The 16,245-nt window shown below is 37.0% G+C and overlaps 2 protein-coding genes across 2 annotated transcripts; both read right to left on the bottom strand.

The window, feature by feature from the left end:
* Window positions 1-2,369: 2,369 nt before the first annotated feature.
* On the bottom strand, window positions 2,370-5,089 carry LOC147531870 (ethylene-responsive transcription factor RAP2-12-like). Its single transcript, XM_086645507.1, has 3 exons — window positions 4,459-5,089; window positions 2,835-3,744; window positions 2,370-2,712 (listed from the first exon to the last, which is right to left on the bottom strand). The coding sequence occupies exons 1-2, from the start codon at window positions 4,697-4,699 to the stop codon at window positions 2,882-2,884; spliced, it is 1,104 nt and encodes a 367-aa protein (XP_086501633.1). The 5' UTR covers window positions 4,700-5,089; the 3' UTR covers window positions 2,370-2,712; window positions 2,835-2,881.
* An 8,830-nt stretch (window positions 5,090-13,919) lies between these two features.
* Window positions 13,920-14,411, bottom strand: LOC147531869 (uncharacterized). Its single transcript, XM_086649849.1, has one exon. It carries the CDS (start codon window positions 14,409-14,411, stop codon window positions 13,920-13,922), a length of 492 nt encoding a protein of 163 aa, XP_086505975.1.
* Between the last annotated feature and the right edge of the window lie 1,834 nt (window positions 14,412-16,245).

Here is a 16,245-nt window from a genome sequence, read left to right as displayed (position 1 = left end):
TGTGGTATTTTAAGAAATCATCTTTTTAAGGGAACATCAAAAGTGGTTGCACTGATTATTGTGGACCCTTCAACAAAAAAAAAAAAAAAAGTTATCGTGGAGAAAAAAAATTGGGGTATTGAAGATGGAAATTTGAGTATAGTTGGAGTCAGTGGGGTTACGGAAAAACAAGTGGTTTTTATTATTATGGATTATTGGCCCCTTAAATTGTGACAAGCTCCCTGGAAGCCTCCTATTTTATCAAAAATACCCAGAAAGTTTCATTTCCTCCGTTACCGTTAAATGTTCGTTACTCTCTCTCCTCCATCTCATCACCTTTCTCTGCCATGTCATATCTCGTGCCACATCATCATCTTCTCCGATAAAGTCGTCGACCGACCAAAAATTCCAACGACCTTTATACTTAAAAAAAAAAAGTTCTCTACTCTCTCTCTAAATACTCCGGCGAAGGGGTTTCCCTTCGTCGGAGGTCTGGCGAACCAGACCTAGATCTGGCGAACCAGACCTAGATCTGGTGAACCAAACCTTCGGCGAAGGGAACCCATTCACCAGAGTATTTAGAGAGAGAGGAGAGAATTTTTTTTTTTTTTTTTTTTTTTTTGTGTTTGAGGGTCGCCGGCCGAAATTTTTCTTGACCTTCGCCGGAGAAGAGAGTAGTGGAGAGAGAGAGATTTTTTTTTTAAAGTATGAAGGTCGCTGGAATTTTTGGTCGGGCGGCGACCTCATCGGAGAAGATGATGATGTGGCGAGAGATATGACGTGGTTGAGAGGTGATGAGACGGAGTAGAGAGAGTAACGGACATTTAACAGTAACGGAAAAAAGAGGACCTTCTAGGTATTTTTGATAAAGTAAGGGGCTTCTCAGGAAGCTAGTCACAAAGTAGGGGGCCTTTCGAGAAATAAAACTATTATGATTCCTGCTTATCCAATACTTGGTCAAGTTGTCAACCAATTGCATGAGTGGCACGTGCCAACTTCATCGGCACGTACAAAGAACAAGGTTTTGATAGAGCTTGCAAGGAGGTTAACCTGAACGAACTCTACCCAGTTGAACCCTACTCCAACCTACGTATCGAGGTCGGCATGAGGCCGATTGGCATTTAGAATTATGTTAAAACCTAGAGGAAAACAAAGAGGTGGAATCGAGTAAGTTCTACCCCTAAGTCAATCTGCTTTTCTTACACGAATTGTTATTGTCAGAAGATACGATCATGTCAGAGATAAGCACATGGTTAATAATTATTCTCCTAATTGTCACAACAAGGGACTCTCATCAGCCGGCAACCACCACCCTCGAAACCTTTGAAGCATAACAATTCATGTAAGAAAAAGGCATAAAAGATTTATCAAGGGCGACAACTATTTTCACTCTCGAAAATATTACTTCCTAGCTTGCAACACTGGACTAACTGCTTGGACGGAGGAATCATAAATCAAATCCTTCCAACTTCTCTTTTGGTAACTAAAATCAAAACCCCAAAAACTTTTAGGGGGTAAATTTTAGGGATGTGCTGGCTGTTACCGCCAAGGAAATGTATTCCATGTCATTTAGGATTCATAGGATTTGTACTTGCCAAACAGAGGAAAAAATTCAAATTCCTAGCAAATCCTACTTCTTGTTGCAATCCTACTTTGTATCCCCATCATTCAAACAGACCATAAAGTCTTTGGAACATGTTTCACTTCTAGCACTACAACTACAACAATCTATCTATTAATACCAATGCCTTTTTAGCTACATGCATTACAAACATCCAAAAATAAGAGAGACAACTTCAGAGTTGGGTTTGTTCCTTATACAAATAAGATCAGTCTATTATTTAAAGAAAAAGTTTAAAATTTTGTTAAAGTATCGGATATCAGATATTATCCGATATCCATTAATATTATCGGATTCGGATATTGATTTATAATATCCGTCGGATAATTATCTGATATCGGATAGCTTATCGGATTTGGATACGGATATGCCTATATCCGATCCGATAAGCTACCCGTTTACAGGCCTAATTGAAAGTTATGAACTTCATACCAAAAATTTATGGTGAAGTGACAAAACCAGTAAACTGGCAATAGGAGGGAGAGAGAACATGCTCATCCTCTCTCTCCTTTGATCTAGAGATAGTCGGATTGTCACGAGAAGTGGATATTAAGCGGGCTGGGATGGGAACCAACAACCGTTACCCGTTCATGTGAGAGGTGTAAGTGTACAAACGGGTGAACAACTATAATTTCTGGGTTTTTCACCAATTTTAGACAAACTACCTTTAAAGAACTATGAGGAAAATTGTAACAACTCAGAATTGACAAATCATGTACTAAAGTTGACAGAGAAAGTATGATGATATGGTAAATGGACATATGCTAAATTGACAAAGTACTAAGTGCTCAGATCGGATTCTTGAACATACGCTAAATGAACAACAAACAATAGTACTGGCAAAATAACAACATTGTATCTTTTCGTAAGGTTGTAAATGCATTTCAGCACATCACATATCGACTGTCGTCATCCACATATGACACATACGGTTCAGAAGTCAAAATATTCAAGACACAAAGAAACAAAATAAGCTACTGAGGGTAAGATTATCCGAAGAACTAACCCTTTATTAATCTCTGATAAGTCAATAGTAGATAAGCTGGCTGATAACGAAAAAACTCCATAGCTAACATCTTATTGAGCTTTATCTCCAGTATCAACAACCATTTCTGAAAACCAACACAAAATAAGAGGAACTCTTAATTAGTGTCGAAACTAAAAATTCAAGTGTCAGGGAGATAATCATCGAAAACTCAGAAAAAGAACACAACAGTGAGGGTGAGAAACTCACTGATATTTTAGTACTATATATACAGAATGGAAGCAAGGTAAGATGCCTCAGAAGGTTCCCCCAACAGTCGAAGGGAGAACGTCGAAGTTCCATAGATCCATTGAGCTCCCACCATCCTGTGTAGTATCGTCAGTGAAAAGGCTATCAATTGAAGTATCCCAGCTCCCCTCAAGATAAGGAATTTGCATGAACTTCATCTGAGATTCAAAAGCTGAAAGCTCATCAGACAGGGTCTTTGCTGTGTTTTCTTCAGCAGGAACTACAGCCTCAGAGTCTGTCTTGAATTTCTTTATCGGGTTATTAGCATTGTCCGAGAAGTCAGATTCCTCAACTTCTATTGTGGGCATTAACATTGATGAGACTTCTGGTGTTATTGGTTCATGTTCTCCCCACCCAAAGTCGGAACAGTTAAAAGAGTTGCTTCCCTGATCCGAAGTAAAACACATCCCGCTTTCAGTAGGGGCAGATGACTTGTAGCTTATCGGATTCTCAAGTGAAGGAATTGAACCCATATAACCTGCTCCTTTGATCTGGGCCTTTTCTTCCATGAACCCCAATGAGTTATAGAAACTATCATTTGGGAAATTAAGATTGTTGCTCGTCTTGGGAAGCTGTTTACAAGGGTTTGCCATACGAGTTAACTTCTCAGTTGGTAGACCCTCATCAGGAAAATTCACTTTGGCCTTCTTTCCTCGGATCCTACGTGCCTCAGCATCATAAGCCCTAGCAGCTTCTTCAGCAGTGTTGAAGGTGCCAAGCCACACACGAACACCTTTCATAGGGTCTCTGATCTCAGCTGCCCACTTCCCCCATGGACGTTGTCGGATTCCCCTATATTGATTCTTTCTCTTTCTTTTTGCAGTTTTCTCAGCAGGTCCATTGTATTTCACAGATTTTACAGCAGTAGATCCTTCATTGAGATGAAGAACAAGAAATATAAGAATCTACACTAATTAAAACATTAGGAACTATTCCACTGAGCTCGATTCATTCCCATGTTTCTACTGCGAATAAATTATTAGAACCACAACAAAAAGCACCAGATATGCCCCAGTAATCTCGATACTGTTAAGTTTGTGGTCATCCAACTCAAAAGTCAAAACCAATTGGCTAGGCGTGGAGAGGACCTAGACATTATATTCTTGGTTGCTAGATACCCATTCTCCCATGTGGGACTATTCTCAAAGTAACGACAGAGACGACTACAAACTACAGATAAAAAGGTAAAAGGCCTAAGAGATTCAACTAAAAGGATCCAATAGAACCAAAATGTTGGAGTAAATCTTAAAGGATCCAAAGAAAAGTTCATTACAAAAGAGACAACTAGGAATCAAATGATCAAGATAACAAAAAAAAAACCGAATCTGACTAGTTCGAATCTGAATAATCTGACTCAAATGGACCTGACCCAAATTAGTCAATCATATGCTTCAGTATTAAACAAACATTCCAAACAATTCAAACCTCGAGCTAGATTTCAGATCTGACTTAAGAAAACCTCTACCTAAACAAGGAAGCCTAGAATCATAAAACCATCACTTCCATTTATCAGCAAAAATTAATCAATCCCAAAAAAAGTTAAGGAAAAAAAAAGAGAAACCCTATGTAATAAATCGGAGGGTACCTCGAGAAACCCTAGATTTGTCAATAAATGAGAAAGATTTAACATCTTCATCAGCAGAGTCATCTTTGAATTCCTGAAAATCAGCCTCAAAATCATGAATAGTAGTTGTATCATCAGTAGGACGAGGCTTTGAGTAGTAATTTCCGGAGTTTTTTTCCAAATCCGCCCAGAGGTAATCAGCAGTGAGTCTTCTCGATCGACTCATTGGAATGAAATCGGAGATGATAGCTCCTCCACACATCCTTCTAAATCGTTTCGATCTGGTTCAATCCTTTTTAACTCGACCAAGAACAGTTAAACTTATAAGTATTGTTCTAGCTGAGAGATAGAGAGAGAGAGAGATTCTTTTTTAGAGAGAGAAACAAAACAATTTTGATGATTGAGAGTTTCTTTATAAGAGAGCTGAACGGAAATAGAGGAAGATAATTAATAGTGCGTGTGTTCCAGAGAAGTGAAAACAAACGCCCCAGCTAATCATTCATAAATGGGGTTATGTCATTTGTGATTGAGAATTCTATTCGTCCCTCCATTTTGGTCCCTTACACAACCCTCCACTGATGTGGCTGACATATTACATGAGTGTAGAGTAATTGGAGAGAGAATGATGATAAAATATACTTTAAATATATCGTCGCAACATGGGAGGACTGGGGAAGGACCAAAGATGAGTAGAATTTTTGTTTGTTTTCTGATATATATTTGACATAAAAAAAACAATAAATATTTGACAATTATTACATGATCAAAATATTTATAAAGATTAAATTAATTTTTTGAGTAGCTAATTTTCTTTAGTTTTTCTTCAAATTCTTATAATATATAACATTTGTTATTAGATATTCGATAAGATTTATATATTTAAATTTTTTTTTCTAATAAGATTTACTTTTAATACATTTTTCATATAAATTTCAAAAATGGTAATTTTTTCATTTTTTTTACAAACTCAATTTGCAAATCTTGGAAACTTTTACCTAGAGTGCAAGCTCAATATGCAAAGTTTGCAAACTCGATTTGCAAAAGGCAAAGCTGACCTACTAATCTTGCAAACTGAGTTTGCACAGTGTGCAAATTCGATTTGCAGATCTTGCAAAACTTTATTTGCATAATGCACACCTGATTTGCAAATCTTGCAAACCCGGTTTGGAGTATGCAAACTCAAATTTGTAGATTTTACGAAACCCCACTTGTAGAATACAAACTTAGTTTGCAGATCTTCGAAACCGGTGTTCAGAAAGCAACCATAGTTTGCAAATCTAGAACAAAATAGTTAGAGTTTTCTTATTCAATTGTGACAAAGCTTCTTTTTCATTCCTTAAGGTTAATGGACAGTGAAAATCGACCGAAGACCCATCCATAATCAAACGAAAAAACAATAATGAAGACAAATCAAAGTAAAAAACTTCTGAAATCCTAATCTTTCATCCATAATCAAGTTAGAGAGAATAAATCCAGACATGTTTTCGACCTTCTTCAATGTCCATAAAAGGATTTTTAGTGTTTGATTTGTTCTTCTGAATCTATTTTCGACCTCTTTTTTCACTGTCCATGAAAGGAGTTTTGGCATTTGATTTGTTCTTCCTGATTTGTCTTCATCCTTTTTCATATCCGGATCTATTTTTGACCTTCTTTAGTGTCCATTATGGATGAGGACTATTTTGTAGATCTGTTTTCGTCCTATGTAAAGAGGTAGATGAAGACGATGAGATGAAGAAAAATAAGACGGAGGTGATGAAAAAGAGAAGAAGATGATGCCGACGAACTCAAAAGAGAAAGAAGAAGTAAAGAAGAAAATGAAGAATAAGACCCCTAAAATTTTTAGTTTCTTTTATAAAGAAAGCGATTTTTAATGGATAGGGGTATTTTAATAATAAAACGGATAATTAGCTTTAGGGTCAAAGAAAAGTACTAACATTAGCATTTGGTCAAGAGATTGTCCGTTATAGGGCCTGGTTCATAGACTAACCGCTGACCCAGTTGACAAGGGACGGTTGTTAACAATCGTTAGTTTCTGACCGAAATGATAATGACGATACTTTTTCATTGACCCTAACGCTAACTTTACCTTTTAATCATCGGAACATGGACGTACGTCTTAAGGGAAAATGATGAAAGATGTGTGGGTTTTTAGGGGTGTACACATTTCGATAGAGAATTTTTCAGATTTGAGAACTTGTCAGACGTAGCGCCTAGTCCTTAGCTAACTCTTCCCCCATCGTTAGTGCTGAGCAAGAAACGAACCCTGACTGACGAACCCGCCAGTAGAGAATCAGGGACACCGGCGACCTACTATTGGTAGAAATACAAGTTGTGTTAGCATAGGGTCACTTTAATAGATGTACTGCTTAGCATATGCCCTTCAATGTATCAAGGAAATAGTCGTGAGAATTCGTCTGATGAGATTCCCAGAGGAAAACTGTATCAAACGCTCGGGAAGAAAATTAAGTCCATGTGATATTTGTGAAAACTATTTTGAAAAGTATAGAAAGTTTCATGATAAGAAAGACAAGTGCCATGGGAACAAAGAGAAAATGATCTAGACAATTTGTAGAGAAACTAATATCATATTTCGAGGCACTAGTACAATAATTTTCGCATCACAGAGACGCAACGACCTGAGGAGACGCATTAAGTGCAGAATAAAGCATGCTCCCCATATGATCGACATATTGAGTTCGATGAACATTTATGTTTTTGAATTATATTATAGTTTTTCTAAATGGATCAATATGTTTTTATTTTGGTATTACAATTTATTTATAACTATTAATATCTTTAACGTAGATTGTGAACCCAATGGACTAAATTGGAAACCCAATAGCTAACCTTCTTTTGATTCTTGAATTTAATTAGAAAACAACTACTAAACAAGTGGAATTAATTTAAGTGACTTGACATATAATTATTGCTAAGAATTTTTTGACAAAAAAGAAGAGCATCTTTTGAACTAAAATTCTAAGTAAACACTGATAAAGTTTGAAATCATGACCAACTAAAATGCTCTTGATATTAAAGAAGTCAGTAATTTGATTTTAGTTTATTTTTGTTATTGTTGAAAACAAGTTGATCTTAATCTAATGAACATTTTATTTTTTTATTTTATTGTGGAAAACAAGTTGATCTTAATCTAATAAACAAGTACACTAAATAGTACAACAAAGATAAACATAAAGCATCTTGCATAACAAGCTCTGATCAACATAATTCTGTAATATAAATCATGAGTTTGACTTAATTTAATCATATATGGGAAGGTGGCACAAAGGGAAACTCTGAAAAATTCAAGATCTATGTCAAAAATTATAAAATCGAAAAACTTAAAAAGAGTAAAGAAATTACTCAAATTTTATTGGTAAAGTAAATTGATTAATCAACTACTAGATTCTCTTTATAGAATATTAAAGTTTCCTAAACCATATCATACTCGACTTAACAAGTTCTAAATAAATAAGAGTCCCGATTCAATGAGCTCAAGCTCATACGGGGAGTTATGAGCTTGAGCTCATTGACCGTTGATCTTTAGTTAGTCCAGCTGTACTCCTTAAAAAAAAAGGAAAGAACAATAAATTTTAAGTGTCATTTTATCTATTTAATTACAAAATTGCCACAATTTTTCAATTCAATCTCTCCATCGTATACTCTCTATTATGATGTGTTTTAATTGTCCTCTCGAACGACATTGTTGATGTACCCGCATTGATTTTTTCCATCCTGTGACGATTCCGATACATAACCACCTGTTGCAGATGGATATTTTTTTTTTGTTGAACTATTCTGTCATTAATAGGAATAAACGTTATTACAATATTTATCAACTAAAATACAAGGAACATTATGCCACATTTTGCTTCTATTCTTCTTTCTCGCCCATTTTGCTAGCTTGTCTGTATTCAAGTTGAGATCTCTCCTGGTGTATTTGAATTGCACTATATCAAATTCTCTTCTGCTTTCTCGTTGACAGAGTGTCTTTTATCATGGATGTTCTTGATTAGATTTAAGTTGTCACTTTCTATGATTATTGACTTGTGATTTTGTTCTTTCGCCCAACGTAGACCTTCTAAGATTGCTATTGCTTCACATTCTTCACTATTTCTTGCCCTCAATGTTTTCACTTGCGCTGCTATGAATTTTGCATCTGCATTATGTGCGATTAAGCTGAGTTGCAGATGGACATGCATCATCTTTTTCGTCTTCACAAGATGGTGACATTCCTTGTTTCTAAATGGGCAATGATGTCGGTGGTTCTGTGTTGATGATGATTTTGATTGTTTATTGTTTTATCTATAACTTGAAACTAATGATGCGAACCAAGTAAATGAGATCGGCGATGAAGTCGAAGTTTCTATAGAAATTGCTAAAACACTAGGATATGGAATTTGTTGTACTGTTACGTTTGGTTTGGATGACGAACGGAAGAAATTTGAGAGGAGATGTGTTATTAAAATAATATTAAAAAACCAAATAGTAAAAGCAGAATTAAATGAGCAATAAACAGTAGGTGTAAGTAAATCACTTATCTTTTTGCAGAGCTTAATCAAGTAGTAATCGAACCAACCAGAGAGAATGAACCTGCAAATAGACCGTAGTATAGTAATGGTGGAACAGAGGCACAAGTTTAACTCGCTTTCCTGAAGACTTTAAACGCCCCTGCTACCGTAGAATTTGGTATTACTTTTGCAGTATTTGAACGTAGTCCCCTCGGATTCAACTATTCCTTATCAGAAATTGAAGAAGCAAACTTCAATTCTGATCTCCTGATCTTGACATAACTTAAAGGCAGAGAGAAGAGAAAAAAACTGAGAGAGAGATAGAAGACGAATTGATTCTGTGTGTTTTTCCTTCTGGGAGTTTATCCCTATTTATAGAGTACGAAACTAGATCAGAAGACCTTGGGTTGTTTTGATCCAACGGTGGAGAATAAGTAGCCAGTACACACGTACTTGGACTAATTCCACTAGCCAGTAGTGAAAGAAGAAGTCAGAGAAAATTAAGGCACTGGACTCTTTCCACTAGCCAGTAGTGGGAGGAAAAGGTCAGAGAAAAAATAAGGCATTTCTCTGGTAGACCAAGACCGAGACCTAGACCGATACCTAGACCTAGACCTAGATCGAGTCCGGGTTCCGGGTCGGGTCACGGGTCGGTGACCCTACCCGCGAGGGTGTGAAAGAGATAAATGTAAATGTGCCTAAGGTAAGGGTGCCTCTAAAAAGTGATGGGTCTCTCCTCCGGAGAGCACTATTGTAACCCCAAGGGCCACACCCCTTTGCACCCAACTTTCTCCTTATAAACACAAGCTTGTTTTTCTCTTTGAGAGATGAGGGACAAAACTTTTAGTTTGAAAGTTTCCATTTCCCTATTAGTAAGGATGATAAAAGTGTTTTCTATTTTTGTTTGTTTGTGGGTGAAAGTAGTTTAATCCAAAAGTAAGCTCTCTTTAGCTCAAATAGAAGTAGTGGTTAGATTTTATTCAGACACTACGACTAACAATCCCCCACATGAATAAAATTAGAAGAGCTGAATATAAGAGAAGAGTGCGAGGCTTTGTGTATCAGCGAAGGTGTCGTTATGACTTGAACCTTTGCTTTGTGATGGTTCGTTGGGACTACTAGTCGTTCAGTGAACATGATGTTCTTGAACTGAACTTCTGTTTTGTAGACTCGGTCAACAAACCTCACACACACAAGTCCTCTGATTTCTGTCAAGATCATTCGGTTGTGCTCGTTATCGGCCATGAGCATATCCTAGTATTCATGAGCGCTCTAGAGAATAGCCCAATTCTCATAGGAAGCGGCCCCACTTCCACACTCATATAGGTGAGTCCATCAAGGGTGTCCTGTTCCATCCCACTTGGTATACCCAAGCTATAGATCTCATCCCCCCACATTGAACAGGTACACTCTCTTTGTCATAGGGATGGGTAGGAGATTTCTCCCTTGAGTGTTTACAAGCTCTCATCTACAACTTAGTTGTCCCATTGAACCAAGGTCATGGGATCTCCAATTCCAAGGTTGGGTATCCGTCATAGATGATTTACTCTGATATGGGATTTAGCCCCATCCCCCTTGACGTTACATTTACAACATCTCTTGATAATTCTTTCGTCAAAGGATCTGCCAAGTTTTCCTTATATCTCACAAAATCTATGGAAATTACTCCATTAGCCAATAATTGCTTAATCGAGTTATGCCTACGGCGAATATGTCTAGACTTTCCGTTGTAGATGTGATTTTTAGCTTTAGCTATTGCAGCTGTGGAGTCACAGTGAATCAGAATTGAAGGCATTGGTTTAGGCCAAATTAGAATATCATCCAAGAACCTTCGTATCCATTCAGCTTCTTCAGCGGCTTTATCAAGTGCGATGAAGTCTGATTCCATCGTTGATCTTTCTATGCAGGTTTGCTTGGATGATTTCCAAGCAACTGCAGCTCCTGCTAATGTAAAAACAAACCCACTCGTGGATTTGGATTCTTCTGAGTCTGAAATCCAGTTTGCATCTGTGTATCCTTCTAGAACCGCAGGATACTGTGAGTAATGTAAACTGTGTGATAATGTGTATTTAAGGTATCTTAGTACCTTAATTAGTGCATCCCAGTGGGTTTTTCCAGGATTACATGTGTACCTGCTCAGTCTTCTTACAGCGTAAGCAATGTCTGGTCTGGTGCAGTTCATTATGTACATAAGACTTCCTATCACCCTAGAGTACTCTAGTTGGGATACTGCCTCACCCTTGTTCTTCTTTAAGACTAAGGAATGGTCAAAGGGTACTCTTGCGGGTGAAGAGTCAAATTGATTAAACTTCCTTAGTACAGACTCGATATAGTGTGTTTGACTCAAGGTAATCCCTTCAGGTTTTCTTATTACTTTTATCCCTAGAATTACATCTGCTTGTCCTAGGTCTTTCATTTCAAAGTTTTTAATCAGAAGTTCCTTAATTTCGTTTATTATCTCTAAGGAAGTGCCTAGGATTAACATGTCATCTACATATAGACATATAATCACATAACACCCATTTACACATTTAGTGTACATACATTTATCTGACTCATTAATCTTGAACCCATTCTCTAATACTATTTGATCAAATTTTTCATGTCATTGTTTCGGTGCTTGTTTAAGACCATATAGGAATTTAATGAGTTTGCAGACTTTGTTCTCTAGCCCCTTGACCACAAACCCCTCTGGTTGGTCCATGTAGATATCTTCTTCTAATTCACCATTTAGAAAGGCAGTTTTTACATCCAATTGATGTATCTCTAGGTTGTAGATTGCTGCGATTGCTATTAAAATTCTAATCGAAATGATCCTTGTGACAGGAGAATAAGTGTCAAAAAAGTCACGTCCTTCTTTCTGTCTAAACCCTTTAGCTACTAACCTAGCTTTGTACTTTTCTACTGTGTCATCTGGTTTTCGTTTCCTTTTAAAAATCCATTTACTTCCTATGGTTTTAGAACCTGGAGGTAAATTAACGAGTTTCCAAGTGTTGTTTTGTATTATGGAGTCCATCTCACTTACTACCGCTTCTTTCCAGAATGGTGCATCTGGAGAAGTCATTGCCTGACTGTATGTTTGGGGTTCATCTTCAGTCAGGTAAGTGAGGAAGTCAGGACCGAAACTGTGTTCTGTCCTAGCTCTCTTACTCCTTCTAGGTTCATCATCTGAGAGTGGAGTTTCTGAGCTAGTGGAAGGTCGACTGGACTCAGGGTCTTTCCTTTTTAGAATCTCACTCTTTCTAGGGAAAGTGTTTTCAAAGAACTCAGCATCTCTTGATTCTAGAATTGTGTTTGAATTTATGCTGTCAACGGAAGAATTTATCGATAGAAAGCGATAGGCACTACTGTTCTGTGCATACCCTATGAATACACAATCTATAGTTTTAGGTCCTATCATAGATCTTTTAGGTAAAGGTATTGCAACCTTTGCCAGACACCCCCACACTTTTAAGTGTTTAAAACTAGACTATCTACCCTTCCATAGTTCATATGGAGTTTTATCTTGTGTTTTAGAGGGTACTATGTTAAGCACATAACAGGCAGACATAATAGCCTTTCCCCACAAGTTAAAAGGTAATCCTAAGCTTACTAGCATAGAGTTCATCATTTCTTTTAGTGTTTTATCTTTCCTTTCTGCTACCCCATTGGATTGAGGTGAGTAAGGAGCAGTTGTTTGATGTATTATGCCGTGATTCCTACATAATTGAGTGAAGAGATCTCCTACGTATTCTCCCCCTCTATCTGATCTATGGATTTTTTTATCTTTTTATTTAGTTGATTTTCTACTTCTAGTTTTTAGGTTTTAAAACTTTCCAAGGCTTCATCTTTGCTATTTAGAAGGTAGATGTTACAAAATCTAGAGTGATCGTCAATAAAAGTTATGTAGAAGCGTTTGCCTCCTCTCGAAGGAGTTGCTTTTAGGTCTCCTTGATCAGAGTAAACTAATTCTAGCGGTTCATTAGTTGTTCTTTCTACGGTTTTAAATGGATTCTTTTTAAGTTTTGTCTCTACACAAATTTCACATTTGTCTTCTTTTTCTTGTTTAGTTGTAGGAATGTATCCTTGTTTCATAAGTCGTTCTAGAGTGGAGGCACTAAGGTGTCCTAACCTACCATGCCAAACATCTGAAGTACTAGAAGTATTATGCACAATCGAGTAAGCAGAAGAAAATACTTTATTTAATTCAGAATCAGAAACAACATTTAACTTAAATAGGCTCTCAGTACAATACCCTTTCCCCACATAGACCCCCCCTTTGGACAGAATGACCTCGTCACTTTCAATCACAATCTTGAACCCTTTCTTGTTTAGTACCGAAACAGAGATTAAGTTCTTTCTAATTTCAGAAACGTGAAGCACATCATTCACAGTCATGGTTTTTCCAGAAGTCATATTTAGAACAATCTTCCCTTTTCCTACGATTGTGGATGAAGTGTTGTTACCCATATACAGTTGTTCTCCTGTTTTTACTGGGTTATATGAAGAAAATTGTGACTTCTCTGAACAGATGTGTTAAGTGTCTCCTGTATCGAACCACCAATCTTTAGTGTTAGTCACTAAGTTGGTTTCAGTTACCATTGCATAAAAGTTCTCTGTTTCGACTACGTGAGCAAGATTGGGTCTGGGATGTTTGGTCGGGTGGTTGGGGTTAGGGTTTGCTTTCCTGTGTCTCCAGTCCTTGGCTAGGTGACCATACTTACCACATACATAACATGGTTTAGAATTACTTTGGTTAGGCTTAGAACCAGCCCTTTTGAATTTAGAAATACCTTTCTTCCGCTGGTTAGAAGGTTTGTAATTGGTAAGCTTTTTCTTCTTTACCTCTTCCACGATGTGAGCTTTAGATACAAGTGAAGCAACCACCTCATTTTTCTCCTGTTTCAGATGTTCTTCTTCAACCCTGATTTGAAGAATCAAGTATTGCATGTCAATTCCCTTCCTTTTGTGTCTGAGTTTCTTCTTGTACTCATTCTAGTTGGGTGGTAGCTTTTCAATAACTGCAGCAACCTGGAAAGCCTCATCTATAACCATTCCCTTAGTTTTGATTTCATTTAGAATGAGCCTTAGTTCCTGAAATTGGCTTACTACAGATTTTTCATCTTCCATTTTGTAATCCAGAAATCGTCTTACTACGAACTTCTTAATACCTGCATCTTTAGAGATATATTTCTCTTGTAGAGAGTCCCATAATTCTTTGGAAGTCTTAGTATGGCAGTAGATATCATATAAGATGTTATCTAAGCAGTTCACAACATAGTTTCTGCATAGATAGTCAGCCTTATTCCAGGCCTCTACTGCTCCAGATCTACCAGGTTCATTTTCCCCCACAACAGTGGTAGCTGGTTCGGTTAAAACATAGTTTATATTCAAAGTGGTTAGAAAAAATAACATTTTTTGTTGCCATCTTTTGAAATTTTGGCCATCGAATTTCTCTGGTTTTTCATTGCTCATCTTAAATTCCATTTTCAGTAAAACAGTAAATCTTTTTGGTCGATTTTGAAAAGAGAATTTTTAAAGTCTTCAAATTGTTATTAAAATAATATTAAAAAACCAAATAGTAAAAGCAGAATTAGATGAGCAATAAACAGTAGGTGTAAGTAAATCACTTATCTTTTTGCAGAGCTTAATCAAGTAGTAATCGAACCAACCAGAGAGAATGAACCTGCAAATAGACCGTAGTATAGTAATGGTGGAACAGAGGCACAAGTTTAACTCGCTTTCCTGAAGACTTTAAACGCCCCTGCTACCGTACAATTTGGTATTACTTTTGCAGTATTTGAACGTAGTCCCCTAGGATTCAACTATTCCTTATCAGAAATTGAAGAAGCAAACTTCAATTCTGATCTCCTGATCTTGACATAACTTAAAGGCAGAGAGAAGAGAAAAAAACTGAGAGAGAGATAGAAGACGAATTGTTTCTGTGTGTTTTTCCTTCTGGGAGTTTATCCCTATTTATAGAGTGCGAAACCAGATCAGAAGACCTTGGGTTGTTTTGATCCAAGGGTGGAGAATAAGTAGACAGTACACACGTAGTTGGACTAATTCCACTAGCCAGTAGTGGAAAAAGAAGTCAGAGAAAATTAAGGCACTGGACTCTTTCCACTAGCCAGTAGTGGGAGGAAAAGGTCGAAACTGGGTCCGGATCCCGGGTTCTGGGTCGGTGACCCGACCCGCGAGGTTTTAAAGAGATAAATGTAAGTGTGCCTAAGGTAAGGGTGCCTCTAAAAAAATGATGGGTCTCTCCTTCGGAGAGCACTATTGTAACTCTAAGGGCCACACTCCTTTACACCCAACTTTCTCTTTATAAACATAAGCTTGTTTTTCTCTTTGAGAGATGTGGGGGAAAAACTTTTAGTTTGAAAGTTTCCATTTCCCCATTAGTAAGGATGATAAAAGTGTTCTCTACTTTTGTTTGTTTGTGGGTGAAAGTAGTTTAATCCAAAAGTAAGCTCTCTTTAGCTCAAATAGAAGTAGTTGTTAGATTTTATTCAAACACTACTACTAACAAGATATGTATCAACAAATTATGCATCGATTTCCACTGGTGAAAGAAGAACATAATCCATCAATTACTCCATTTTCGCTCTCAGGAATCGATTCATACTTTTTTTTACGGTTGGGGTTTGTCTCGTTTGAACTCAGTAGTTAACTTCAGAACATACTGATAAGATTCATCCACTTTTCCTTGTTGATTTTAAGTATATCCATGAGTTGGTTGTTCTGACATTTTGTTGCATTATTGGGTTCAACTTGGTATGATTTAGATGATTATTCAAACCAAGTCTTATCATGATATAATCCATGAATGAAAGTGGGGTTACACAATATTCATCTTCTCATGGTATGATCTTTATGATTATTGTTTTGAACTTGGTACGACTTTGATGATTATTCCTTGTTGATTTCTACCTGTAAATGTCTTATACCATCAGTTTGCTGCACAATATATTGAATTTCGAGATCTCTTGGTAAGACTCATATCCTTCTTGTGAGCAGGTATCATCTCTTAGAGTCTCAAAATTATGTAACATTTTGGTAAGTTGATGTTATTAAGATCCCTTGACATTGTCTGCAATCTTGATTGGTGTCCTTTGTTTATCCTCATTCTTATACATTTCAGGGTGTAAAGACAAGTTTGTGGATCTACCCACATGATCATTTAGATGCTGCTAGCCGAAGTAAAAACCTCCCAAAGTGGTTTCTTCCTCATCTTCCTTGGTGTTGATGAACTTGAAGAAGAAGAACAAGATGATAATGTTAATACTCCATGGAGTTTCTCTGTTTCTTCCCATCTTCT

Source organism: Eschscholzia californica, unplaced genomic scaffold (assembly GCF_041429995.1).
Source record: "Eschscholzia californica isolate CP2 unplaced genomic scaffold, dmEscCali1.0.p SCAF_6, whole genome shotgun sequence".
Taxonomy (NCBI): Eukaryota; Viridiplantae; Streptophyta; class Magnoliopsida; order Ranunculales; family Papaveraceae; genus Eschscholzia; species Eschscholzia californica.
This window is presented reverse-complemented; position numbering and strand designations above follow the sequence as displayed.

What these genes read in the sequence shown, in the direction of transcription:
- LOC147531870 (XM_086645507.1), bottom strand. Translation starts at nt 4,699, where the DNA reads ATGTGTGGAGGAGCTATCATCTCCGATTTCATTCCAATGAGTCGATCG. An exon ending in CAAATCTAGGGTTTCTCGAG is followed by an intron (nt 3,745 to 4,458) that starts GTACCCTCCGAT and finishes ATCTCAATGAAG; the next exon opens with GATCTACTGCTGTAAAATCT.
- LOC147531869 (XM_086649849.1), bottom strand. Translation starts at nt 14,411, where the DNA reads ATGGAATTTAAGATGAGCAATGAAAAACCAGAGAAATTCGATGGCCAA.